The 27,309-nt window shown below is 55.4% G+C and overlaps 2 protein-coding genes across 2 annotated transcripts; one reads left to right on the plus strand and one right to left on the minus strand.

Annotated features, from left to right (window-relative positions):
* Positions 1-2,597: 2,597 nt before the first annotated feature.
* Positions 2,598-8,630, minus strand: KCTD14 (potassium channel tetramerization domain containing 14). The gene is made up of 2 exons (XM_038762061.1): positions 8,591-8,630; positions 2,598-3,350 (listed from the first exon to the last, which is right to left on the minus strand). The coding sequence occupies exons 1-2, from the start codon at positions 8,624-8,626 to the stop codon at positions 2,679-2,681; spliced, it is 708 nt and encodes a 235-aa protein (XP_038617989.1). The 5' UTR covers positions 8,627-8,630; the 3' UTR covers positions 2,598-2,678.
* Positions 8,631-11,232: 2,602 nt separating this feature from the next.
* Positions 11,233-27,001, plus strand: INTS4 (integrator complex subunit 4). The gene is made up of 23 exons (XM_038762022.1): positions 11,233-11,290; positions 16,759-16,953; positions 17,033-17,150; positions 17,611-17,717; positions 17,845-18,030; positions 18,252-18,302; positions 18,442-18,530; positions 18,692-18,812; positions 19,007-19,078; positions 19,431-19,605; positions 19,775-19,980; positions 20,233-20,375; positions 20,686-20,801; positions 20,890-21,023; positions 22,858-23,030; positions 23,195-23,288; positions 23,991-24,071; positions 24,246-24,376; positions 25,075-25,134; positions 25,388-25,547; positions 25,855-25,998; positions 26,083-26,203; positions 26,393-27,001. The coding sequence occupies exons 1-23, from the start codon at positions 11,237-11,239 to the stop codon at positions 26,581-26,583; spliced, it is 2,922 nt and encodes a 973-aa protein (XP_038617950.1). The 5' UTR covers positions 11,233-11,236; the 3' UTR covers positions 26,584-27,001.
* The last annotated feature ends 308 nt before the right edge of the window (positions 27,002-27,309 follow it).

Here is a 27,309-nt window from a genome sequence, read left to right on the forward strand (position 1 = left end):
ATCAGGTTGTCCCACGGGGGCTCACAGTCTTCATCCCTATTTTCCAGATGAGGTAACTGAGGCCCAGTGAAGTGACTTGCCTGAAGTCACACAGCTGACAACTGGCGGAGCCGGCATTTGAACCCGTGACCTCTGACTCCAGAGCCCGGGCTCTTTCCACTGAGCCACTCTGCTTCTGCCTATCCGTGCATCTCTGTCTCTATTCCCTCAACCGGACCGTTCTATATTGGGAAGTAGAATAATAATAATAATAATAATAATAATAATAATAATGGTATTTTTTAAGCACTTACTATGTGCAAAGCACTGTTCTAAGCACTGGGGGGATACAAGGTGATCAGGTTGTCCCACGGGGGGCTCACAGTCTTCATCCCCATTTTCCAGATGAGGGAACTGAGGCCCAGAGAATAATAATAATAATAAGGATAGTATTTAAGTGCTTACTATGTGCAAAGCACTGTTCCAAGCACTGGGGGGATACAAGGTGATGAGGTTGTCCCACGGGGGGCTCACAGTCTTCATCCCCATTTTACAGATGAGGGAACTGAGGCCCAGAGAATAATAATAATAATAATGATGGTATTTGTTAAGCACTTACTATGTGCAAAGCACTGTGCTAAGCACTGGGGGGATACAAGGTGATGAGGTTGTCCCACGGGGGACTCACAGTCTTCAACCCCATTTTCGAGATGAGGGACCTCAGTGGAAAGAGCCCGGGCTTTGGAATCAAAGGTCATGGGTTCAAATCCCACCTCCGCCACTTGTCAACTGTTTGACTTTGGGCAAGTCACTTCACTTCTCTGAGCCTCAGTTCCCTCATCTCGAAAATGGGGATGAAGACTGTGAGCCCCCGGTGGGGCAACCTGATCACCTTGTATCCCCCCAGTGCTTAGAACAGTGCTTTGCACATAGTAAGTGCTTAACAAATACCATCATTATTATTATTCTCTGGGCCTCAGTTCCCACATCTGTAAAATGGGGATGAAGACTGTGAGACCCCGTGGGACAACCTGATCACCTTTTATCCCCCCAGCGCTTAGAACAGTGCTTTGCACATAGTAAGCGCTTAACAAATACCATCATTATTATTATTATTCTCTGGGCCTCAGTTCCCTCATCTGTAAAATGGGGATGCAGACTGTGAGCCCCCCGTGGGACAACCTCATCACCTTGTATCCCCCAGCGCTTAGAACAGTGCTTTGCACATAGTAAGCGCTTAACAAATGCCATCATTAGTATTTAATATGGAGGCCGGCGGGGCCTGAGGCCGGGGACTACAACTCCCAGACGCCCTTGGGGCAAACGGCGCACGCGCAGTAGGGCCCCTCCCACGGCCACGACGGCACAGTCCTCGCCCGGGTCCGCCCCGGGCCCCCAGCCCCGCCTCAGCCAATCAATCAATGCTATTTAGTGAGCGCTTCCTATGTGCAGGGCACTGTACTAAGCGCTGGGGAGAGCGCACTACAACAGAGGTATCCTTCGAAGCAGCTGGCTTGGTGGAAGGAGCCCGGAGTCAGTGGTCCTGGGTTCTAATCCCGCCTCCAGTGCTTGTCTGCTGGGTGACTTTGGGCAAGTCACTTCACTTCTCTGGGCCTCAGTTCCCTCATCTGTAAAATGGGGATGACGACTGTGAGCCCCCTGTGGGACAACCTGACCACCTTGTAACCTCCCCAGCGCTTAGAACAGTGCTCTGCACATAGCGCTTAATAAATGCCATCATTATTATTAGAACAGTGCTTTGCACATAGTAAGCGCTTAGTAAATGTCGTTATTATTATTATTAGAACAGTGCTTTGCACATAGTAAGCGCTTAATAAATGTCATTATTATTGTTATTCTCTGGGCCTCAGTGACCTCATCTGTAAAATGGGGATGAAGACTGTGAGCCCCACCTGGGACAACCTGATCACCTTGTATCTCCCCCAGTGCTTAAAACAATGCTTGGCACATAGTAAGCGCTCAAGAAATACCAACATGAGCATTATTATTACTCTCTGTTAGTTCCCTCATCTGTAAAATGGGGATGAAGACTGTGAGCCCCACGTGGGACAACCTGATCGCCTTGTATCTCCCCCAGTGCTTAGAACAGTGCTTGGCACATAATAAGCGCTCAAGAAATACCAACATTATTATTACTCTCTGTTACTCAGTTTCCTCATCTGTAAAATGGGGATGAAGACTGTGAGCCCCACGTGGGACAACCTGATCACCCTGTATTTCCCCCAGTGCTTAGAACAGTGCTTGGCACATAGTAAGCGCTCAAGAAATACCAACATGATCATTATTATTACTCTGTTAGTTCCCTCATCTGTAAAATGGGGATGAAGACCGTGAGCCCCACGTGGGACAACCCGATCACCTTGTAGCTCCCCCAGCGTTTAGTACAGTGCCTGGCACATAGTAAATGCTTAACAAATACTATAATTATTATTACAAAATACCCTCGTGGTGGTGTAGGTACGTATTTATTCTACTTATTTTATTTTGTTAGTATGTTTTGTTCCCTGCCTCCCCCTTCTAGACCGTGAGCCCGCTGTCGGGTAGGGACCGTCTCTCTACGTCGCCGACTTGGACTTTCCAAGCGCTCAGTACAGTGCTCTGCACACAGTAAGCGCTCAATAAAGACGACTGGACGAATGAATGAGTGAACGCGTGCGCTGGGAAGTGGGTTTTATCGGTCACCACCACGTGAAGACGAAGCGGAAGAAGCAGTCGGCGAACTTGCCGCGGAAGCCCCTCTCGGCCACGTAGGGCTGATAGGAAACCCGGTAGCCCCGGGCCTCGACGTCCATCCGGATGCAGTCCAGCAGGTCGCCGACGGCCGGGGAGGCCTTCCAAGGCCCGAACTTGACGACGGAGCGCCGGGCCGCCTCCAGGCTGCCCAGGGCGTCCAGGCAGCGGGCGGCGTCCTCCTCGGTGCGCAGGGCGCACACCACGACGGCCGAGGCCCGGGCGGCCACGGCCTCGGCCCGGGCGATGCGGATCATCAGCTCCAGGCTCTCGCCGTAGCCCGGCACCCGCAGCAGGAACTGCCGGCGGGCCACGCGGTCGCCGAACATGGGCGGTGCCTCCTCCAGGAGCTTGACCAGGGGCTCCAGGGCGTAGTAGCGGGCCTCCCGGTAGACGTCGGGCACGGCCTCCGAGGGCAGCCGCCCGCTGCGCAGGAACTCCAGGATGGGCCCGAAGGGCGCGCCCGGCCGGTCGATGAACAGGCGGCCTTTGCGGTCCGTCTGGGCCCCGGGCGGGCCGGACGCCAGCTCGGCCAGCCTGGACCCCGGGTACTTCCTCAGCGTGGCCAGCGTGGTGGTGAACAGCGTGCCCCCCACGTTCAGCTCCACGACCGGCGATACCTGCCGCGGGAGGGAGACGGGACCCTCCTCAAAAATCCCCAGTGGCTACCAATCAATCTGCGCATCGGGCAGAAGCTCCTCACCCTGGGCTTCAAGGCTGTCCATCCATCCCCTGGCCCCCTCCTACCTCACCTCCCTTCTCTCCTTCTCCAGCCCAGCCCGCATCCTCCGCTCCTCCGCCGCTAATCTCCTCAGCGTACCTCGTTCTCGCCCGTCCCGCCATCGACCCCCGGACCACGTCCTCCCCCGGGCCTGGAATGCCCCCAATCCCTCTGCCCATCCGCCAAGCTCGCTCTCTTCCTCCCTTCAAGGCCCTGCTGAGAGCTCACCTCCTCCAGGAGGCCTTCCCACACTGAGCCCCTTCCTTCCTCTCCCCCTCGTCCCCCTCTCCATCCCCCCATCTTACCTCCTTCCCTTCCCCACAGCACCTGTATATATGTTTGTACATATTTATTACTCTATTTTACTTGTACATATCTATTCTATTTGATTTTGTTAGTATGTTTGGTTTTGTTCTCTGTCTCCCCCTTTTAGACTGTGAGCCCACTGTTGGGTAGGGACCGTCTCTAGATGTTGCCAACTTGTACTTCCCAAGCGCTTAGTCCAGTGCTCTGCACACAGTAAGCGCTCAATAAATACGATTGATGATGATCTGCCCAAACCCAAATCTGATGACCGGAACGGCGCTCGGCCCAAAGCAGGTGCCCGGTATAGAGCTCTGTCCAAGGCAGGTGTCCACTACAGTGCTCTAACCAAAGCATTCATTCATTCATTCAATCGTATTTATTGAGCGCTTACTGGGTGCAGAGCACTGGACTAAGTGCTTGGGAAGTCCAAGTTGGCAACATATAGAGATGGTCTTTATTCTATTTATTTTATTTTGTTAATATTCATTCAATCGTATTTATTGAGCGCTTACTGTGTGCACAGCACTGTACTAAGCGCTTGGGAAGTCCAAGTTGGCAACATATAGAGACGGTCCCTACCCAACAGCGGGCTCACAGTCTCTCCCCAAAGATGCCCGGAGTGAAGTGACTTGCCCAAAGTCACGCAGCAGACAAGTGGCAGAGCCTGGATTCGAACCCACATCCTCTGACTCCCAAACCCAGGCTCTTTTCACTGAGCCACACTGCTTCTCTGTCAGACAAGGGGAAAATAATAACAATAATAATAATAATAATAATAACAACAATAATAATAATAATAATAATAATAATAATAATAATAATGGTATTTGTTAAGCCCTTACTATGTGCCAAGCACTGTTCTAAGCTCTGGGGTAGATACAACAGAGAAGCAGCGTGGCTCAGTGGAAAGAGCCCAGGCTTTGGAGTCAGAGGTCATGGGTTCAAATCCCGACTCCACCAATTGTCAGCTGGGTGACTTTGGGCCAGTCGCTTCCCTTCCTCTGTGCCTCAGTTCCCTCATTTATAAAATGGGGATTATTCATTCAGTCGTATTTATTGAGCGCTTACTTTGTGCAGGGCACTGGACTAAGCGCTTGGGAAGTCCAAGTCGGCAACATCTAGAGACGGTCCCTACCCAACAGCGGGCTCACAGTCTAGAAGGGGGAGATGGACAACAAAACAAAACATATTAACAAAATAAAATAAATAGAATAAATATGTACAAGTAAAATAGAGTTATAAATATGTACAAACATATATACATACATATGTATATATACATGTATATATGTACATATATACATACATATGTATATATGTTTGTACATATTTATTACTCTATTTTATATATATATATACACACAGGTGTTGTGGGGTGGTGAAGGAGGTAAGGCAGGGGGGATGGGGAACCTCCCCAGCGCTTAGAACAGTGCTTTGCACATAGTACGCACTTAATAAATACCATCATTATTATACAACGCTTAGAACAGTGCTTGGCACAGAGTAAGTGCTTAACAAATACCACGATTATTATCACTGTTATTACAAGGTAACCAGGTTGTCCCAGTTGGGGCTCACGGTCTTAATCCCCATTTTCCAGATGAGGGAACTGAGGCCCAGAGAAGTGAAGTGACTCGCCCAAAGTCACCCAGCTGACAAGTGGCGGAGCAGGGATTCGAACCCACATCCTCTGACTCCCAAACCCGGGCTCTTCCCACTGAGCCACGCTGCTTCTGTATCAAACAACGGGAAAATAATAATAATAATAATAATAATAATAATAATAATAATAATAATAATAATGGTATTTTTAAAGCACTTGCTATGTGCCGAGCACTGTTCTTGGGGTAGATACAATGCTTAGAACAGTGCTTGGCACATAGTAAGTGCTTAAGCAATACCATTATTATTATTATTACTATTACAAGGTGATGAGGTTGTCCCACTTGGGGCTCACGGTCTTAATCCCCACTTTTCAGATGAGGGAACTGAGGCCCAGGGAATAATAATAATAATAATAATAATAATAATAATAATAATAATTAATAATAATGGCATTTATTAAGCGCTTACTATGTGCAAAGTGCCGTTATAAGCGCTGGGGAGGTTACAAGGTGATCAGGTTGTCCCACCGGGGGCTCACAGTCTTCATCCCCATTTTGCAGATGAGGAAACTGAGGCCCAGAGAAGTGAAGTGACTTGCCCAAAGTCCCACAGCTGATAAGTGGCGGAGCCGGAATTTGAACCCATTCATTCATTCAATCGTATTTACTGAGTGCTTACTGTGTGCAGAGCACTGTACTAAGCGCTTGGGAAGTACAGAGAAGCACCGTGGCTCAGTGGAAGGAGCCCGGGCTTTGGAGTCAGAGGTCATGGGTTCAAATCCTGGCTCTGCCAATTGTCAGCTCTGTGACTTTGGGCAAGCCACTTCACTTCTCTGTGCCTCAGTGACCTCATCTGGAAAATGGGGATGAAGACTGTGAGCCCCCAGTGGGACAATCTGATCACCTTGTAACCTCCCCAGTGCTTAGAACAGTGCTTTGCACATAGTAAGCGCTTAATAAATGCTGTCATTATTATTATTATTGTAACCTCCCCAGTGCTTAGAACAGTGCTTTGCACATAGTAAGCACTTAATAAATGCTGTCATTATTATTATTATTGTAACCTCCCCAGCGCTTAGAGCAGTGCTTTGCACATAGTAAGCGCTTAGTAAATGCTGTCATTATTATTATTATTGTAACCTCCCCAGCGCTTAGAACAGTGCTTTGCACATAGTAAGCGCTTAATAAATGCCATCATTATTATTATTCTCATTGTAACCTCCCCAGTGCTTAGAACAGTGCTTTGCACATGGTAAGCGCTTAATAAATACTGCCATTATTATTATTATCACTGTAACCTCCCCAGCGCTTAGAACAGTGCTTTGCACATAGTAAGCGCTTAAAAAATGCTGTCTCTATGTGTTGCCGACTTGTACTTCCCAAGCGCTTAGTACAGTGCTCTGCACTCAGTAAGCGCTCAATAAATACGAATAAATGCATGAGTCATTATTATTATTATTATTATTATTATTATTGTAACCTCCCCAGCGCTTAGAACAGCGCTTTGCACATAGTAAGCGCTTAATAAAGCCATTATTATTATTATTATTATTATTATTATTATTATTATTATTATTATTACGTGGCGGGCCCCTGCATTGGATAGAGCTCTGTACGGGCATCATTATTATACATTCATTCATTCATTCAATCGTATTTATTGAAAGCTTACTGTGTGCAGAGCACTGTACTAAGCGCTTGGGAAGTACACGTTGGCAACATTATAGAGACGGTCCCTACCCAACGGCGGGCTCACAGTCTAGAAGGGGGAGACAGAGAACAAAACAAAACATATTAACAAAATAAAATAAATAGAATAAATATGTACAAATAAAATAGAGTAATAAATACGTGCAAACATATATATATATATATATATATATATATTATTATTGCAGGTTGGCAACATATAGAGACGGTCCCATGACCTCTGACTCCAAAGCCCGGGCTCTTAAGTGAAGTGACTCGCCCAAGGTCACACGGCGGGCGCGTGCCGTTGTCGGGATTAGAACCCACGTCCCCTGAGTCCCCAGCCCGGGCCCTGGTGGGGAAGGGAGAGCGGGGAAAGGGAGAGGAATGAGGAGGGAGAGGAAGGAGGAGGGGGGAGAGGAAGGAGGAGGGGGGAGAGGAAGGAGGGAGAGGAAGGAGGAGGGAGAGGAGGAGGAGGGAGAGGAATGAGGAGGAGGGAGAGGAATGAGGTGGGGAGGAATGAGGAGGGAGAGGATTGAGGAGGGAGAGGATTGAGGAGGGAGAGAATTGAGGAGGGAGAGGAATGAGGAGGGAGAGGAATGAGGAGGGGAGGAATGAGGAGGAGGGAGAGGGATGAGGAGGAGAGGAATGAGAGGAGGAGGGAGAGGAATGAGGAGGGAGAGGACTAAGGAGGGAGAGGAATGAGGAGGGAGAGGAATGAGGAGGGGGGAGAGGAATGAGGAGGAGAGGAATGAGGAGAGGAGGAGGGAGAGGAATGAGGAGGGAGAGGAATGAGGAGGGAGAGGAATGAGGAGGGAGAGGAATGAGGAGGAGGGAGAGGAATGAGGAGGGGGAGGAATGAGGAGAGGAGGAGGGAGAGGAATGAGGAGGAGGGAGAGGAATGAGGAGGGAGAGGAATGAGGAGGGAGAGGAATGAGGAGGAGGGAGAGAAATGAGGAGGGAGAGGGATGAGGAGGGAGAGGAATGAGGAGGGAGAGGAATGAGGAGGAGGGAGAGGAATGAGGAGGGAGAGGAATGAGGAGAGGAGGAGGGAGAGGATTGAGGAGAGAGAGGAATGAGGAGGGAGAGAAATGAGGAGGAGGGAGAGGAATGAGGAGGGAGAGGAATGAGGAGGGAGAGGAATGAGGAGAAGAGAAGGGAGAGGAATGAGGAGGGAGAGGACTGAGGAGGGAGAGGACTGAGGAGGGAGAGGAATGAGGAGGAGGGAGAGGACTGAGGAGGGAGAGGAATGAGGAGGAGGGAGAGGAATGAGGAGGGAGAGGAATGAGGAGGGAGAGGAATGAGGAGGAGGGAGAGGAATGAGGAGGGAGAGGAATGAGGAGGAGGGAGAAGAATGAGGAGGGAGAGGAAGTAGGCCTGCCACCTGCCAGCCTGGCAGGGAGAACCGGGAAGCATTCCCATGGGAAATAGCTGCCAAGGGAGAAAGTTGTGGGGAGTGATCCCGTGCTCCCAAACCTTAGGGGCCCCCCGCCCCCCACTGCTCAGCCGTCCCCCCCCCCCCCCAGGGCAGGGGCCTCACCGCCGGCAGCTGGAGGGCCGGCCGCTCCGTGTCCATCACAGCAACACCTGGGCCCTGCCCCCCGCCCCCCGCCCCCTGGCCCCGGGCCCGCCTCTCCGGGGGCCGGGGGAACGGAGCCATTCAGTCAAGCCTATTTATTGAGCGCTTCCTGGGTGCGGAGCACTGGGCTAAGCGCTTGGGAAGTCCACGTTGTAACATCTAGAGCCGGTCCCTACCCAACAGTGGGCTCACAGTCTAGAAGGGGGAGACAGCAGAGAACAAAACCAAACATATGAACAAAATAAAAGAAATAGAATAGGGATGTACAAATAAAATTGACTAATACATATGTACAAACAATATTGCTACATTGTACACTCCCAAGCGCTTAGTCCAGTGCTCTGCACCCAGTAAGTACTCACTAAATACGGTTTTATTTATTTAACTCGCATCCAGTCCTTTTTCCGCCCAACAGGCTCGTTCCTGAATTCCCTGGGAAATCAATCAATCGATACTGTTTTTCTTATAGCATTTGTTAAGCGCTTACCATGTGCAAAACACTGTGCTAACCGCTATTTATTTAGTATCGTGGGACTAATACACTAATAACCTGACAACCTAATAACCTTGTATCTATCCCAGCGCTTAGAACAGTGCTTGGCACATAGTAAGCACTTAACAAATACCAATATTATTATTATTATTTTGTGCTTTCTGTGTCCAAAACACTCTACCCTCCTCCGGGCCTCAGTTCCCTCATCTGTCAAATGGGGATGAAGACTGTGAGCCCAGTGGGGGACAACCTGATTGCCTTGTATCTTCCCCAGCACTTAGTGCTTGGCACATAGTAAGCGCTTAATAAATATTATTATTATTATTATTATTACTACCTAATGTTTAGTAGACACAATCCCTGCCCACAAGGAGCTTACAGTCTAGAGGGGGAGACAGATATTAAACTATGGATGGGGAGTAAGAGAATACGATTATTATTATTATTATTTTGTGCTTTCTGTGTGCAAAACACTCTACCCTTCGCAGGGCCTCAGTTCCCTCATCTGTCAAATGGGGATGAAGACTGTGAGCCCCACGGGGGACAACCTGATTGCCTTGTATCTACCCCAGCGCTTAGAACAGTGCTTGGCACATAGTAAGCGCTTAATAAATGCCATTATTATTATTATTACCTAATGTTTAGTAAGCACAATCCCTCCCCACAAGGAGCTTACAGCTTACAGAGGAGGAGAAAATCAATCAATCAATCGTATTTATTGAGCGCTTACTGTGTGCAGAGCACTGTACTAAGCGCTTGGGAAGTACACGTTGGCAACATAGAGAGACGGTCCCTACCCAACAGTGGGCTCACAGTCTAAAAGGGGGAGACAGAGAACAAAACCAAACATATTAACAAAATAAAATAAATAGAATAGATATCTACAAGTAAAATAAATAAATAAATAGAGTAATAAATATGTACAAACATATATACAGACATTAAACTATGGATAGGGGAGTGATAGAATACGATTATTATTATTATTTTATTATTATTATCACCCTAGGGATTTGTCCGCTTCTGCCTGCCTAGGAGGCCTTCCCAGCCTGAGCCCCCTCCTTCCTCTTCCCCTCCTCCCCCTCCCCATCCCCCCAGCCTTACCTCAATCAATCAATCAATCGTATTTATTGAGCGCTTACTGTGTGCAGAGCACTGTACTGAGCGCTTGGGAAGTCCAAGTTGGCAACATATAGAGACAGTCCCTACCCAACAGTGGGCTCACAGTCTAAAAGGGGGAGACAGAGAACAAAACCAAACATATTAACACAATAAAATAAATAGAATAGATATGCACAAGTAAAATAGAGTAATAAATATACTAATATATATAAATAATAAATATGTATATATATAAATATGTATATATATTAGACTGTGAGCCCTGCACACAGTAAGCGCTCAATAAAGACGATTGATGATGATGATGTACAAACATATATACAGACGTTAAACTACGGATAGGGGAGTAATAGGATACGATTATTTTATTATTATTATGATTATTATTATCGCCCTAGGGATTCATCCGCTTCTGCCTGCCTAGGAGGCCTTCCCAGACTGAGCCCCCTCCTTCCTCTCCCCCTCCTCCCCCTCCCCATCCCCCCCGCCTTACCTCCTTCCCCTCCCCACAGCACCTGTATAGATGGATATATGTTTGTACAGATTTATTACTCTATTTATTGATTTATTTTATTTGCACAGATTTATTCTATTTATTTTATTTTGTTGATATGTTTTGTTTTGTCGCCTGCCTCCCCCTTCTAGACTGTGAGCCCGCAGTTGGGTAGGGACCGTCTCTATATGTTCCCAACTTGTACTTCCCAAGCGCTTAGTACAGTGCTCTGCACACAGCAAGCGCTCAATAAATACGATTGAATGAATGAATGAATGAATGCCTGGAGGGGCAACCATAGAGCTGAAAGGCCCGAAGGGAAGGGAGGGGCGGGGGTGGCGCTCTGCCCGTGTCTCTGGCGTCCTCTCTATGGTTACGTTCGGGCGACGCATGCGTGACGCTGTCCTGGGGGGGTCGGTCGCGGAGGGGTACGGCGGCCGGCGAGGGCCCTGCTTCCGGAAGCGAAGGCGCGGGCCAGGGCGCAGGCGCGGGCGCGGCCATGGCGGCGCATCTGAAGAAGCGGGTTTATGAGGAGTTCACCAAGGTGGTGCAGGTAACGGCCACCGCCTTCCTCACATAGAATAATAATAATAATAACAATCATCATCATCTTATTGACGGTATTTGTTAAGTGCTTACTATGTGCCAGGCACTGTTCTAAGCGCTGGGGCGGTTCCAAGATGATCAGCTGGTCCCATGTGGGCCTCACAGCCTTCATCCCCATTTGACAGATGAGGTCACTGAGGCCCGGAGAAGTGAAGTGACTCGCCCAAAGTCACACAGCTGAGCCGAGATTCGAATCCACGACCTCTGACTCCCAAGCTCGGGCCCTTTCCATTAATAATAATAATAGTGAGGGCGTTTATTAAGCGCTTATTATGTGCCAAGCACTGTTCTAAGCGCTGGGGCAGTTCCAAGGTGATCAGCTGGTCCCATGGCCTCACAGCCTTCATCCCCATTTGACAGATGAGGTCACTGAGGCCCGGAGAAGTGAAGTGACTCGCCCAAAGTCACTCAGCTGACAAGTGGTGGAGCCGGGATTCGAACCCACGACCTCTGGCTCCCAAGCTCGGGCCCTTTCCATTAATAATAATAATAATAGTGAGGGCATTTATTTTAGACTGTGAGCCCACTGCTGGGTAGGGACTGTCTCTATATGTTGCCAACTTGGACTTCCCAAGCGCTTAGTACAGTGCTCTGCACACAGTAAGCGCTCAATAAATACGATTGATTGATTGATTGATTAAGCGCTTACTATGTGCCAAGCACTGTTCAAAACGCTGGGGCAGTTACAAGGCCATCAGGTTGCCCCCCGTGGGGCTCACAGTCTTCATCCCCATTTGACAGATGAAGTCACTGAGGCCCGGAGAAGTGAAGTGACTCGCCCAAAGTCACCCAGCTGACAAGTGGCGGAGCCGGGATTCGAACCCACGACCTCTGGCTCCCAAGCTCGGGCCCTTTCCATTAATAATAATAATAGTGAGGGCATTTATTTTAGACTGTGAGCCCACTGCTGGGTAGGGACTGTCTCTATATGTTGCCAACTTGGACTTCCCAAGCGCTTAGTACAGTGCTCTGCACACAGTAAGCGCTCAATAAATACGATTGATTGATTGATTAAGCGCTTACTATGTGCCAAGCACTGTTCAAAACGCTGGGGCAGTTACAAGGCCATCAGGTTGCCCCCCGTGGGGCTTACAGTCTTCATCCCCATTTGACAGATGAGGTAACTGAGGCCCGGAGAAGTGAAGTGACTTGCCCAAAGTCACCCAGCTGACAAGTGGCGGAGTCGGCATTCGAACCCACGACCTCTGGCTCCCAAGCTCGGGCCCTTTCCATTAATAATAATAATAGTGAGGGCATTTATTTTAGACTGTGAGCCCACTGCTGGGTAGGGACTGTCTCTATATGTTGCCAACTTGGACTTCCCAAGCGCTTAGTACAGTGCTCTGCACACAGTAAGCGCTCAATAAATACGATTGATTGATTGATTAAGCGCTTACTATGTGCCAAGCACTGTTCTAAGCGCTGGGGCAGTCACAAGGCCATCAGGTTGTCCCCCGTGGGGCTTACAGTCTTCATCCCCATTTGACAGATGAGGTAACTGAGGCCCAGAGAAGTGAAGTGACTTGCCCAAAGTCACCCAGCTGACAAGTGGCGGAGTTGGCATTCGAACCCACGACCTCTGGCTCCCAAGCTCGGGCCCTTTCCATTAATAATAATAATACTAATAGTGAGGGCATTTATTAAGCGCTTACTATGTGCCAAGCACTGTTCTAAGCGCTGGGGCAGTTACAAGGCCATCAGGTTGTCCCCCATAGGACTTACAGTCTTCACCCCCATTTTACAGATGAGGTCACTGAGGCCCGGAAAAGTGAAGTGACTTGCCCAAAGTCACCCAGCTGCCAATTGGCGGAGCCGGGATTTAAACCCACGACCTCTGACTCCCAAGCTCGGGTTCCTTCCATTAATAATAATAATAATAATATAGTATTTATTAAGCACTTACTATGTGAAAAGCACTGTTCTAAGCGCTGGAGCAGTTACAAGGCCATCAGGTTGTCCCCCTTGGGGCTCACAGTCTTCATCCCCATTTGACAGATGAGGTCACTGAGGCCCGAGAAGTGAAGTGATTTGTCCAAAGTCACCCAGCTGACAAGTGGCGGAGCCAGAATTCGAACCCACGACCTCTGATTCCCAAGCTCGAGCTCCTTCCATTAATAATAATAATAGTAATAATAGTGAGGGCACTTATTAAGCGCTTACTATGTGCCAAGCACTGTTCTAAGCTCTGGGGCTGTTACAAGGCCATCAGGTTGTCCCCCGTGGGGCTCACAGTCTTCATCCCCATTTGACAGATGAGGCCACTGAGGCCCGGAGAAGTGAAGTGACTCGCCCAAAGTCACACAGCTGACAGATGGTGGAGCCGGGATTCGAACCCATGACCCCTGACTCCCAGGCCCAGGCTCTTTCCACTGGGCCACGCTGGTTTTCTTGGAAATTGTACTTCCCATGCGCTTAGAACAGTGCTTTGCACACAGTAAGCGCTCAGTAAATACGATTGAATGGATGAAGTGCTGAAATGGTAATCGGATAGATCAGTCATATTTATTGAGCGCTTTAATAATAATAATTATAATAATGATGGCATTTATTAAGCACTTACTATGTGCAAAGCACAGTTCAAAGTGCTGGGGTAGTTACAAGGCCATCAGGTTGTCCCCCGTGGGGCTCACAGTCTTCATCCCCATTTTACAGATGAGGGAACTGAGGCCCAGAGAAGTGAAGTGACTTGCCCAAAGTCACACAGCTGACAATAATAATAATAATGTCATTTATTAAGCGCTTACTATGTTCAAAGCACTGTTCTAAGTGCTGGGGCAGTTACAAGGCTATCAGGTTGTCCCCCGTGGGGCTCACAGTCTTCATCCCCATTTGACAGATGAGGTCACTGAGGTCCGGAGAAGTGAAGTGACTTGCCCGAAGTCACACAGCTGATAAGTGGCAGAGCTGGGATTCGAACCCACGACCTCAGACTCCCAAGCCCGCGCTCTTTCCGCTGAGCCACGCTGCTTCTCTTGGAAATTGTACTTTCCAAGCGCTTAGTACAGTGCCTTGCACACAGTGAGCGCTCGGTAAATCCGATTGAATGAATGTCTATTAGACTGAGCCCTTTTAGACTGTGAGCCCACTGTTGGGTAGGGACCGTCTCTATATGTTGCCAACTTGGACTTCCCAAGCGCTTAGTACAGTGCTCTGCACACAGTAAGCGCTCAATAAATACGATTGATTGATTGATTGAAGTGCTGAAACGGTAGTTGGATGGATCAGTCGTATTTATTGAGCGATTTACCGTGTGCAGAACGGTAAATTCACGCTCGGGAGGGTACAATCCGGCAGTGTGGTAGACGCGTTCCCTGGCCACAATGAGGGAGCTAGGATTCATTCATTCATTCAATCGTATTTATTGAGCGCTTACTGTGTGCAGAGCACTGTACTAAGCGCTTGGGAAGTACAAGTTGGCAACATATAGAGACGGTCCCTACCCAACGGCGGGCTCAAGGATGAAGAAAAATAAATCAGGGACTGCCTCCTGGGGGAGATGGGATTTCAGCTGCCAACTGGCAGCTGTGTGACTTTGGGCAAGTCACTTAACTTCTCTGGCCCTCAGTTACCTCATCTGGAAAATTCATTCATTCAGTCGTACTTATTGAGCGCTTCCTGTGTGCAGAGCACCGGACTAAGCGCTTGGGAAGTCCAAGTTGGCCACATATGGAGACGGTCCCTACCCAACAGCGGGCTCACAGTCTAGAAAATGGGGATGAAGGCTGTTAGCCCCCGCTTAGAACAGTGCTTTGCACATAGTAAGCGCTTAACAAATACCATCATTATTACTGTAACCTCCCCAGCGCTTAGAACAGTGCTTTGCACATAGTAAGCGCTCAACAAATACGACTGAATGAATGAACTTTCCGTAGAGAAGCAGCGTGGCTCAGTGGAAGGAGCCCGGGCTTTGGAGTCAGAGGTCATGGGTTCAAATCCCGGCTCCGCCAGTCGTCAGCTGGGTGACTGGGCAAGTCACTTCACTTCTCTGGGCCTCAGTTACCTCATCCGTAAATAATAATGATGGCATTTATTAAGCGCTTACGGTGTGCAAAACACTGTTCTAAGCGCTGGGGAGGTTACAAGGTGATCAGGTTGTCCCACGGGGGGCTCACAGTCTTCATCCCTATTTCACAGATAATAATAATAATAATAATAGCATTTGTTAAGCGCTTACTATGTGCAAAGCACTGGTCTAAGCGCTGGGGAGGTTACAAGGTGATCAGGTTGTCCCACGGGGGGCTCACGGTCTTAATCCCCCACTGGGGAGGTTACAAGGTGATCAGGTGGTCCCACGGGGGGCTCGCAGTCTTCATCCCTATTTCACAGATAATAATAATAATAATAGCATTTGTTAAGTGCTTACTATGTGCAAAGCACTGGTCTAAGCGCTGGGGAGGTTACAAGGTGATCAGGTGGTCCCACGGGGGGCTCACGGTCTTAATCCCCCACTGGGGAGGTTACAAGGTGATCAGGTGGTCCCACGGGGGGGCTCGCAGTCTTCATCCCTATTTCACAGATAATAATAATAATAATAGCATTTGTTAAGTGCTTACTATGTGCAAAGCACTGGTCTAAGCGCTGGGGAGGTTACAAGGTGATCAGGTGGTCCCACGGGGGGCTCACGGTCTTAATCCCCCACTGGGGAGGTTACAAGGTGATCAGGTGGTCCCACGGGGGGCTCGCAGTCTTCATCCCTATTTCAAAGATAATAATAATAATAATAATAATAATAATAATAATAATAGCATTTGTTAAGTGCCAGATAATAATAATAATAATAATAGCATTTGTTAAGTGCCAGATAATAATAATAATAATAATAATCATAGTATTTAAGTGCCAGATAATAATAATAATAATAACATTTGTTAAGTGCCAGATAATAATAATAATAATAGCATTTGTTAAGTGCCAGATAATAATAATAATAATAATAATAATAATCATAGCATTTGTTAAGTGCCAGATAATAATAATAATAATAATAATAATAATAATAGCATTTGTTAAGTGCCAGATAATAATAATAATAATAATAATCATAGCATTTGTTAAGCGCTTACTATGTGCAAAGCACTGTTCTAAACGCTGGGGGAGGTTACAAGGTGATCAGGTGGTCCCACGGAGGGATCACAGTCTTGATCCCCGTTTTACAGATGAGGTAACTGAGGCACAGAGCATGGCGGCATCTGAACCCATGACCTCTGACTCCAGAGCCCGGGCTCTTTCCACTGAGCCCCCTTCTAGACCGTGAGCCCGCCGTTGGGTAGGGACCGTCTCTGTTGCCAGCTTCGCTTAGTCCCAGTAAGCGCTCAGTGAATATGACGGAATGAACGAATGAGCTGCTTCTCCGCCCGGCGCGGCCCCCCATCCCCGCCGGCCCTGCCCACCCAGGCGTTTCTCTCCGCCGCCCAGCAACAGCACGAGGAGGCGTCCAGCAAGAAGCTCCGCCTGACGAAGCCCAGCAAGTCCGCGGCCCTGCACGTGGACCTGTGCAAGGCCTCCTCCCCGGCCGACGCCCTGCAGCACCTGCTGCACTTCGCCCGCTCCCCCGTCGAGCCCGACAGCGTGGAAGGCGTGGCCCGCATCCTGCTGGAGCACTACTACAAAGTACGGGGCCCGGGAGAAGCGGGAGTCGGTTGGGGGGGGGATGCCGGACCCTCTAACGCCCCGCTTCCCCCGGCCCCAGGAGAGCGATGCGTCCGTCAGGCTGAAGATCGCTTCGTTGCTGGGCCTCCTTTCCAAAACGGCGGGCTTCTCGCCGGACTGCATCCTGGACGACGCCGTCAACGCCCTTCAGAACGAGAGTAAGGCCCGCCCCACCGCCCGTTTTACCGGGGGACTCCGTGGGCGCCGGGGTAGAGCTACGGGGACGCCCCGGTCGGACCCGGGTTCGGCCCGCACGGGGCTCGCAACCTCCGAGAGAGGGAGAGACGAGGGAATCTCCGCCTGAGTTTGCAGAAGGGGAAACTGAGGCCCAGAGCGGTTCGGTAACCTGGGCATCCCGGCTCCCAAATCCGCGTGCCGCTGCCTCACGCCCAGCCCCCCGACCAGTCCCGGGGCAGCCCCCGGCCCTCTGCCCGAGGGTCGCTCGGCCGCCAGTCTTGTTTCCGTGGGGTCCCTGGCTCCGAGGGGGGCTGCTTGCGGCCCCCAGGGGGGTTTGGGAGGAGCCGGTTCTGTCCACGGTTGATTTTTGGGCGTCCGACGGGTGGCGGAGCCGCCTCCCCTTGGCCTTCCGTGGCTCTTAGCCCTGCCCGGTCCTGCCAGAGTCCCACCAGGTCCTGGCCCAGCTGCTGGACACCCTCCTGGCCATCGGCATGAGATCCCCGGAGAACCCAGCGGTGAGGACGCGCCTCGTGGATGTGGCCTGCAAGGTGAGAGCGGGCGCCCCGCCGGGATCGGGGCGGGGGGATCTCCGGAGGCCGCCGGCCCGTCCCGAGAGCCGGGCAACTGGAAGTCCGGGAGCCAGCCCCCGCCCTTCCTTCTGCCGGCCCCCCTCAGCACCTGACCGACACCTCCCACGGCGTGAGAAACAAGTGCCTGCAGCTCCTGGGCTACCTGGGGGCCGGGGAGAAGGCCGCCCCTAAGGAGGCGGAGGGCCAGCCCGCCAAGGACGTCCAGAAGATCATCGGGGACTACTTCACCGACCAGGACCCCCGCGTGCGGACCGCCGCCATCAAAGCCATGGTGAGCGGCGGGTGCCCGGTTTCTCCGCCGCCGGAGGCCGGGCCCGTGGGATTGAGGGGAGGGTCGTTGCCAAGGCGAAGCGTGTCTTCGCTTCTGCGCCGGGAAGCCGGATCCCTGTCGATCCACAAAGCGGTGGTGCTTCCTGAGCACCCGAAGCGGCCCCAGACTCGTCGGGATAGATCCTTCCGGCCCCCAGACCCCCGTCTCTCCGTTGTTTGCAGCTGCAGCTCCACGAGAGGGGACTGAAACTCCACCAAGCCATTTATAACCAGGTACCCGGACGCCGGCAAGGGAGGGGGCCGGGCGGTGCCGGGAGAGGGGCCGCGGCGGGAGAAAGGCGGTGGCAGGAGCCGGGGGTGGGGGGAAAGGCGACGGCGAGTCCAGCGGGCCGGTCGGAAACCTGCGTCGCAGGCCTGCAGGCTGCTCGCCGATGACTACGAGCAAGTCCGCAGCGCGGCCGTCCAGCTCATCTGGGTCCTCAGCCAGCTGTACCCAGAAAGGTCAGCGTCCGGGGCGCGCGGGTCCCTTCCTTTCCCCAAACCAACGCGCTCCTCACCCCGGCCTAGACAGGCGGGCTCCGGGAGGGCCAGCCGGGGAGGAGGCTAGCCGTCGAGGGCCGGTGACGTCTCTCCCGAGAGCCCCCCCGCCTCTCTCCCCGCAGCATCGTCCCCATCCCTTCGTCCAACGAGGAGATCCGTCTGGTCGACGACGCCTTCGGGAAAGTCTGCCACATGGTCAGCGACGGCTCCTGGGTCGTCAGAGTCCAGGCGGCCAAGCTGCTGGTCAGTCCCAAGTCGCTCGCTCCCGCAGCTCCGACGGGAGAGCACGCTCCCTCCCTGCCCTCGAGTCGCTGACAGTCGTGGGGCGGGCCGGAGAGAGCCAGAGCCGGGATCCGAGAGACGAAGCCCCGGGGCGGCGGCGGCAGAGCCGCTCGGGCCGGGGGAGGTAGAGCGTGATGCTCCGATCCGTCTTCCAGGGCTCCATGCAGCAAGTCAGCTCACATTTCCTCGAGCAGACGCTGGACAAGAAGCTCATGTCCGACCTGCGGGTACCTATACCTTTCTTCGTTCCGCGCGTCCCCGTGGCAGCTGCGAGCGGCCTAAGGAAGGGCTCAGGGGGCGCGGTCACCTCCCGGGGCCCGTTAATCCGGCTGAATGCAGCAGGATCATCCCAGCCTGGCCTTTGGGAGCTGGGAAACCCAGTCCCCCCCGGGACCCCCTGGAGCCATTGCCGTATCTGGGACCGCGGTCCACCTTTCTCCAGTAAGGGGGTACCGCCCTCCAGGAGTGAGCGACCCAAGCCCGAGAGAGCCGGGGGGGGTCGCGGGGAAGCCGGGGGGTCGGGTGAGGGGAAACGCGGCCCGTCTGCGGGCCAGAGGTGACCCGGCGCCGGTCCCCCAGAGGAAGCGCACGGCCCACGAGCGAGCCAAGGAGTTGTACAGCTCCGGGGAGTTTTCCAGCGGCCGGAAGTGGGGGGACGACGCCCCCAAGGAGGAGGTGGACACGGGGGCCGTGAACCTGATCGAGTCGGGAGCCTGCGGGGCCTTCGTTCACGGGCTGGAGGACGAGATGTACGGTGAGCGTGGCCGCGGGGATCGGGGGGAGCCAGGGACCCGTCCCTCCCTCCCATAGTCCCCAGGGGCCGCGTCACCCCTGCTCGCCCAGGGCAGGGAAACCGAGCCTCTCCGGGGCGGAATCCGGGATGCCGGGGGCCGCCCGGAAACGACCGTCCCGGTCCCCGCTAGAGGTGCGGATCGCGGCGGTGGAGGCGCTTTGCATGCTGGCCCAGTCATCCCCCGCCTTTGCCGAGAAGTGCCTGGACTTCCTGGTGGACATGTTCAACGACGAGATCGAGGAGGTGCGCCTGCGCTCCATCCACACCATGAGGAAGATCTCCAACAACATCACCCTGCGTGAGGACCAGCTGGACACCGTGCTGGCCGTGCTGGAGGTCAGCCGGGACGGAGGAGGGAGGGAGGGCCGGGACGTACGGCACCCCGCGCGCGGACTTCCCGATGAACGTGGGTTGCGTTTCCCCTGCCTCCCGGCTCAGTCGGTTGTGGACCCGGGGCGACCACGTCGGACTCGGTCCCGGCCACCCCGGGAGGGAGGGAGGGAGGAAACCGAGGCCCAGAGGGCGGGTCCTGCCCGTTGGCCGCACCTCGACCCGCTGACGGGCCGCCGGGAACCGTGTCCGGGCAAGGATTCGTCGCGAGACATTCGAGAAGCTCTCCACGAGCTGCTGTGCTGCACGAACGTGTCCACTAAGGAGGGGATCCACCTGGCCCTGGTGGAGCTGCTCAAGAACCTGGCCAAATATCCCACCGACCGCCAGTCCATCTGGAAGTGAGCAGAACCCCCCGCCCCGCCAAACCTCTCCCCCTCGACCGTCCCACTGCGTTCGCCAGCGGTGACGGAACCGAGCCCAGCTCACCGGCGGGCGAGGCGGGCTAGACCGTGTCACCGCACGGAGGGGGAGGGAGAGCGGATGCCGGCGAGCGACAAGCGGGCGGCGTCCAGTCAGCCGGCCCACCCGTGCCGGACGCGTGGCTTTTTTAGGCCAGCCGGGGCGCGGGCTCCCTGTCCCCCTTCCCTGCTCCCCCGGACTGCGGTGCCCGCCGTGAGCCGGGCCTTCCTTTCTGGCGGGACGTGCCAGGTGCCTGAAGTTCCTGGGCAGCCGCCACCCGACGCTGGTGCTCCCCCTGGTCCCGGAGCTGCTGAGCACCCACCCGTTCTTCGACACGGCGGAGCCCGACATGGACGACCCGGCCTGTATCCTCTCCAGGCGGGCGGGCGGGGGGCACGCGGGGCCGGCGCCAACGGGGAGGGGGCAGACGGAGCCAGGCCCTTAACGAGCCAGACATCGCCGTCCTGGTGCTGATCTTCAACGCGGCCAAGACCTGCCCCACGATGCCGGCCCTCTTCTCCGACCACACCTTCCGTCACTACGCCTATCTCCGCGACAGCCTGTCCCACCTCGTCCCCGCCCTGCGGGTACGTCGGGCGCGGGCCGGCTGGGAAGTCGTTCGGTGGCTCTCGCGAGGCCAAAGGTTGGGCTTTGGCCGCGACGGAGTCATTCAGTCGTATTTATTGAGCGCTTACTGTGTGCAGAGCGCTGTACTGAGCGCTTGGGAAGTCCAAGTTGGCAACATATAGAGACGGTCCCTACCCAACGGCGGGCTCACAGTCTAGAAGGGGGAGACAGACAAAACAAAAACGTGTAGACAGGTGTCAAAATTATCAGAACAAATAGAATTAAAGCCATATGCACAAATATTCCTTATCTAGAAGAATAATGATCCCAAGCAGCCTGTCCTCGTGGAAGGAATAAAGGGATTGGAAATCAGGAGACCCGAGTTCTAATTCCTGCTCGGCCTCCAGCCGGCTGGATGACTTTGGGCACCTTACCTAAACCTTTCCGGGGCGTCCCTTTCCTCTTCTATAAAATGGGGTCAGACGTACACCACCCTGTGAGTTCGTGTAGTTCCTGAATCGATTATCTTGTACCTTCCCAAGCGTTCAGCACAGGGCTCGATCCCTAAAAAGTGCTGGACGAATCCTGTAACTCTTCAGAGTTTAGTATTCATTCAGTCGTATTTATTGAGCGCTTACTGCGTGCAGAGCGCTTGGGAAGTCCAAGTCGGCAACGTATAGAGACGGTCTCTACCCAACAGTGGGCTCACAGTCTAGAAGGGGGAGACAGACGACAAAACATAACGTGTAGACAGGGGTCAAAATCGTCAGAACAAACAGAATTGAAGCCATGTGCACAAATATTCCTTATCTAGAAGAATAATGATCCCAAGCAGCCTGTCCTCGTGGAAGGAATAAAGGGATTGGAAATCAGGAGACCCGAGTTCTAGTTCCTGCTCTGCCTCTAGCCGGCTGGATGACTTTGGGCACCTTACCTAACTTTTCCGGGGCGTCCCTTTCCTCGTCTCTAAAATGGGGTCAGAAATACACCTCCCTGTGAGTTCATGTAGTTCCTGAATCGATCTTCTAGACTGTGAGCCCACTGTTGGGTAGGGACCGTCTCTATATGTTGCCAACTTGGACTTCCCAAGTGCTCAGACAGTGCTCTGCACACAGTAAGCGCTCAGTAAATACGATTGTTTGATTGATTGATTGAGACGGGCTGCTGGCGGGGGCTGTAGAGGTTGAAAAGGGGGGTTGCTGTCGTCCTCTTCAACCGCAACATTTTCTGGGCCCCCACTGTGTGCAGGACACGTCCCAGGGGGCCTGTTGTGTGCAGGGCATCCCACTGCGCGTTGAGGTGACTCGCACCCCAACATCCAACCACCCCACCCTCCGCCAGTCGCGGTCCTTCGCGGTGGCCGCCAGCGGCCCCGGGCAGAGATGCCCCTTTTAGGCGAGCGGCGGCCCGGGGCCACGGCCGTCCCGCTCCCGACGCCCGTCTCGGCTCGGTCTTGTCCGAGAAGCGGCTCAGTGGAAAGAGCGCGGGCTTTGGGGGTCAGGGGTCATGGGTTCAAATCCCGGCCCCGCCAGCCGTGTGACTCTGGGCAAGTCGCTTCTCTGGGCCTCAGTTCCCTCACCTGGAAAATGGGGACGAAGACTGGGAGCCCCCCGTGGGACAACCTGATCACCTTGCACCTCCCCAGCGCTTAGAACGGTGCTTTGCACATAGGAAGCGCTTAACAGGTATCATTGTTATGATTATTATTGTCTCCACTGTTGGGTAGGGACCGTCTCTAGATGAGGCCAACTTGGACTTCCCAAGCGCGTAGTACAGTGCTCCGCACACAGTAAGAGCTCAATAAATACGATTGATTGATTGATTGATTGACACCCCCCCCCCCCGTTGGCTCAGTTACCCGGCAGGAAACCGGCGGCGTCCCCGCTGTCCCCCAGTGCGGCCCCCGACGGCGGGGCCCCCCAGGAAGACCCGTCCCAGCTGTTCCTGCAGCAGAGCCTGGAGCGGGTGCACGGCCTGCAGCACTTGGACCCCCAGGGCACCCAAGAGCTGCTGGAGTTCACCATCCGGTGAGGACCCGGCCCCGGGGTGGGCGGGAGGCCGGCGCGGGAAGACCCCGCTTCCCACTCCTCCCGAGGGCCCGTCGGCGGGTTGCCCCCCCCCCGAGCCGGGAGGAGGACGGAAGGGCCCCCGCGGCTCTTCCGCTCCATCCGCTTCGGTCTCGTGCCCACAGGGACCTGCAGAGGCTGGGAGAGCTGCAGTCAGAGCTGGCGGGAGTGGCCGACTTCTCCGCCACCTACCTCCGATGCCAGCTGCTTCTCATCAAGGTGGGGCTGCTTCTCATCACGGCTCCGCGGGCTCGGGAACCCGGCGAGGCGGGGGATCGGGGCGGTTGTCCCCCTGCATCAGCCACGCGGCCCGGCCCCCGAGAGCCCGCTCTTTGCCGACCACGGGGGCTGAGGCCTCTGGGCGCGGAATTGGTAGAGCCCCTCGGGGTGCCGAGAGACAGAGAGGGAGCGGTCCCTGCCCTCGGGACCAAGGTGCGTGTGCTCTCCATCATCATCATCATCATCATCAATCGTATTTATTGAGCGCTTACTATGTGCAGAGCACTGGACTAAGCGCTTGGGAAGTACAAATTGGCAACATATAGAGACGGTCCCTACCCAACAGTGGGCTCACAGTCTAAAAGGGGGAGACAGAGAACAAAACCAAACATACTAACAAAATAAAATAAATAGGGTAGATATGTGCAAGTAAAATAAATAGAGTGATAAATATGTACAAACATATATACATATATACAGGTGCTGTGGGGAAGGGAAGGAGGTAAGATGGGGGGGATGGAGAGGGGGACGAGGGGGAGAGGAAGGAAGGGGCTCAGTCTGGGAAGGCCTCCTGGAGGAGGTGAGCTCTCAGCAGGGCCTTGAAGGGAGGAAGAGAGCCAGCTTGGCGGATGGGCAGAGGGATTGAGGGCATTCCAGGCCCGGGGGATGACGTGGGCCGGGGGTCCACCGGGCACCCCACAGGCCCTGCAGGAGAAGCTGTGGACCGTGGCGGCCCCCCTCCACCTGAAGCAGAGCGCGCTGGCATCTGCTGCCGCCCAGCAGGTGAGATTCCGCACGCCCGGCTGGGGCCCGGGCCTCGGGCTGGCCACGACGGGGGGCCGGTGGGGCCCGGGATCGGAGGGGAGGCCCCCCGGGGCCCGGCTACCGGCCGGCTCACCCAGGGGAGCGGACGGGGCAGCCGGCAGCGCCGACGCCGCGCTCTCCGTCCCCGCCTAGATTCTGGAGGAGACCTACAAGATGGAGTTCATGTACAGCGGGGTGGAGAGCAGGCAGGTGGTCATCGTCCACCATATGAGGCTGCAGGCCAAAGCCCTGCAACTGATCGTGACGGCCCGGACCACGACGGGGTGAGGCGGGGCCCCGGGTCGGAGGCGGCCGGAGCGGCGTAGGACCGGGAGCGATGCCCGCCCGGCCCCCAGGACTCGCTCTCTGACCGCGGTCCCGTTCATTCATTCATTCGTTCGATCGTATTTATTGAGCGCTTACTGTGTGCAGAGCACTGTACTAAGCGCTTGGGAAGTACAAGTTGGCAACATATAGAGATGGTCCCTACCCAACGGTGGGCTCACAGTCTAGAAGGCCCCGGGATGGCGGGAGGGACTACAGGATGGAGTTTACGTCCAGCGGGGTGGAGAACGGGCGGAGGGTCATCGTCCACCACGTAAGGCAGCCGGCTCCTAAGAGGCCGTCCCCCCGGACACCCACAGCCTGCTCTTGCACCCTGACTGTCCCAGAGTGACCAGCACGGACCCGCCGACACTCTTGACCCTCCCCGTCCCGCTCTGACTCGCATTTTCGATGACCCGTCACGAGTCCGTAGTGGTGTTTCTCGGTGGGGGTCTCTCTCCCGTCCGTTTGCAACGGGATGTCCGGGGGACTCTCCCTGTAGGGGCTGATCTCCTCGAGTCCCGTTGGCTCCCAGGCAATACCCGTCCCCCGAGCGGGCCGCGAGCCTCACTAGCCCCCCGCTTGCTGGCCCAGAGCGGGTCAGGCGGGGGTCCTCGCCGAGCCCCTTCTTAACGCTCGTCATCCGTCTGGGCCGCAGCTTTGAGCAGCTCTTCGGGATGTGCGAGAAGTTTTTACACGAAGTGGACGTGTTCCAGAGGTGAGAATTCCTCCGGGTGGGCATGGGGGTACCCCGCTCTTCCTGGCCTCTGCGTGTCGAGGGGGGTGGGCCTTGATAGTTCTGGCCCAGGGCGGGCAGGGAGTGGATCCCGTTGCTCCCGGCCTGTGTAGACATTGCCGGGGGGGATGTACTCTGCTGCTCCCGGCCACCCCGGGGACGGGATGGAGTGTCAATGCCAGCCGAGCCCGGTGGGCCGGGAGCTGACCGACCTGCCGCTCTCCTCCCTCCCCAGATGTTTTGGCGCCGAGCTGCCCCAGATGCAGGACAGCTTCGTGGACAAGCTGCTCGACCTGATGCCCCGGCTCGTGACCTCCAAGCCCCTGGAGCTGGTCAAAATCCTGCAGACGGCCCTGCGCCAGAGCTCCTTCCTGCCCCTGCCGCTCCCCGAGCAGGTCCGCTCCGCCCCTCGCCCCTTCCCGAGGGGCTCCGCGCGACCCCGGACCCCAGCGGGCGCCCAGTACAGCGCTCCACACCCAGATCTGAGCGGAGGACGGACAGTCGGGTCCGCTGGGCCGCCTGCCCCGCTTCTCTCTGCGGCCCGCCCAGGGGGGCGGCGGGGGGCCGGGGCGATGTCCCCCCCCCCAGGGATGGCCAGGCCCGCCGCCCGGAGGAAGCGGCCGAACGCGGGGCTCCCGTTCGATCAGCACGGCGGTCCCCCACCCGAGCCCGGGGACCCCACACCTTCCGTCCCCCTCCCAGATCCACAGAGCGTCGGCCAGCATCATCGAGCCGGCGGGGGAGTCGGACAACCCCCTGCGCTTCACGTCCGGGCTGGTGGTGGCCCTGGCCGTCGACGCCACCCTGGAGCACGTGCAGGACCCTCAGCGCACCGTCAAGGTCCAGGTCCGGCCCGGGACGGGGGGGGGGCCGGCCGATCCGGGGGCTGGGCGGCGGCGGGGCTCACCGTCCCTCGCTCCCTCTCCGCAGGTCTTGTACCCGGACGGCCAGGCCCAGATCGTCCACCCCAAAGCCGCCGACTTCCGCAACCCGGGGCCCGGGAGGCATCGCCTCATCACTCAGATCTACCTCTCCCACACGGCCTGGACAGGTGAGGGTCCGCGCGCCCCGTTCCCTCTCTCCCCCCGAGTCTTCCCCAGAAGGCACCACGGGTCCTCCCGGGACCGTGAGGTTGGGTGGCAGCACCCTCGGTGGGGGGGATGTCCGGACGAGGTGGGATTTTTTTTAGGGGGGGCTAGGAGGGGTGACGGCGTCTCCCCCCGCCCTCCCTCCCCCACAGAGCCCTGCCAGGTGGAAGTGAGGCTGCTGTTGGCCTACAGCTGTGGGCGCGGCCCTGGGGCCCGGCTCCCCAAGGCGCCCTGGGGGTTGGAGGCCCTGGAGGCCCCGCCGCCCGACACCGGCCCCGAGGGCACCATCCCCTTCGGCAAACCCGTCAAGGTCTACATCGTGCCCAAGCCCGCCAGGCGCTGAGGCCGGCGAGAACCGGGGGCCGCCCTCCGCCCCGACAGGAGGTGCGACTGATGATCCCCGGGCTGCCACGACAGCGTGGCTGAGGCCGGGACCGGCCTCTCCCGCTCCCTTCCCTAGGCCCTGAAGGAGGGCGACGAAAAGGGTAGAGGGGCGTGCCCCCAAGGGGCACCCGTCCGGACCAGGTCTTCCGTGGCGTCACTCGCCTCCGCCCGTGGGCCCTTTCCTGCTGGGAGAGTCGGACGGGGGGCTGCTGCCCTCCGCGCCGGGTCGGCGGGGGGTGGAAGACGGAAGCCGAATTTCCATCGCGGAGCTCACCCGCCGGGTGGACCGCCCAGTTTTGTTGGGAATCAATAAAGTGGGGTCGCCCCATCCCCGTAAGACTGGGGAGTGAGGACCCGGCGGCCCCTTCCTCAGAAGACGTCGCCGTCTGGCTTAATCTTGGGGAGGTCGGTGGGGCCCGGGGGGGGATCAGGGATAACGCCGCGAAGGAGAGACCTAAGCCGGGGAGCGGGCGGCTTCGTCCACCCGACGGGAGGTCCGTCCGGGGAAGGCGTGAGGAGAGGGGGCCGGAAGGTGGAGGAGGGGGGTTTCCGGGGTGCTTTCCCTTCGCCGCGACTGACCAGCTGGCCGGGCCCGGGACCTGGCCCCGAGGGTCAGCCCGCCCGCTCCCGCAGAGTCCTTCCGCCGTTCCGTCCTTCTCGGACGTTGGCGGCCGAACCTCCGGGA

The sequence above is a fragment of the Tachyglossus aculeatus genome, chromosome 20, assembly GCF_015852505.1.
Source record: "Tachyglossus aculeatus isolate mTacAcu1 chromosome 20, mTacAcu1.pri, whole genome shotgun sequence".
Classification (NCBI taxonomy): Eukaryota; Metazoa; Chordata; class Mammalia; order Monotremata; family Tachyglossidae; genus Tachyglossus; species Tachyglossus aculeatus.

Coding starts and splice junctions, on each gene's coding strand:
- INTS4 (XM_038762022.1), top strand. CDS start 11,237: ATGGCGGCGCATCTGAAGAAGCGGGTTTATGAGGAGTTCACCAAGGTG. Junction 17,718..17,844: donor TCGTGGATGTGGCCTGCAAG/GTGAGAGCGGGC, acceptor GGCCCCCCTCAG/CACCTGACCGACACCTCCCA. Junction 20,376..20,685: donor GACCGCCAGTCCATCTGGAA/GTGAGCAGAACC, acceptor GGGACGTGCCAG/GTGCCTGAAGTTCCTGGGCA.
- KCTD14 (XM_038762061.1), bottom strand. CDS start 8,626: ATGGACACGGAGCGGCCGGCCCTCCAGCTGCCGGCG. Junction 3,351..8,590: donor CGGCCCTCCAGCTGCCGGCG/GTGAGGCCCCTG, acceptor CTCCCGCGGCAG/GTATCGCCGGTCGTGGAGCT.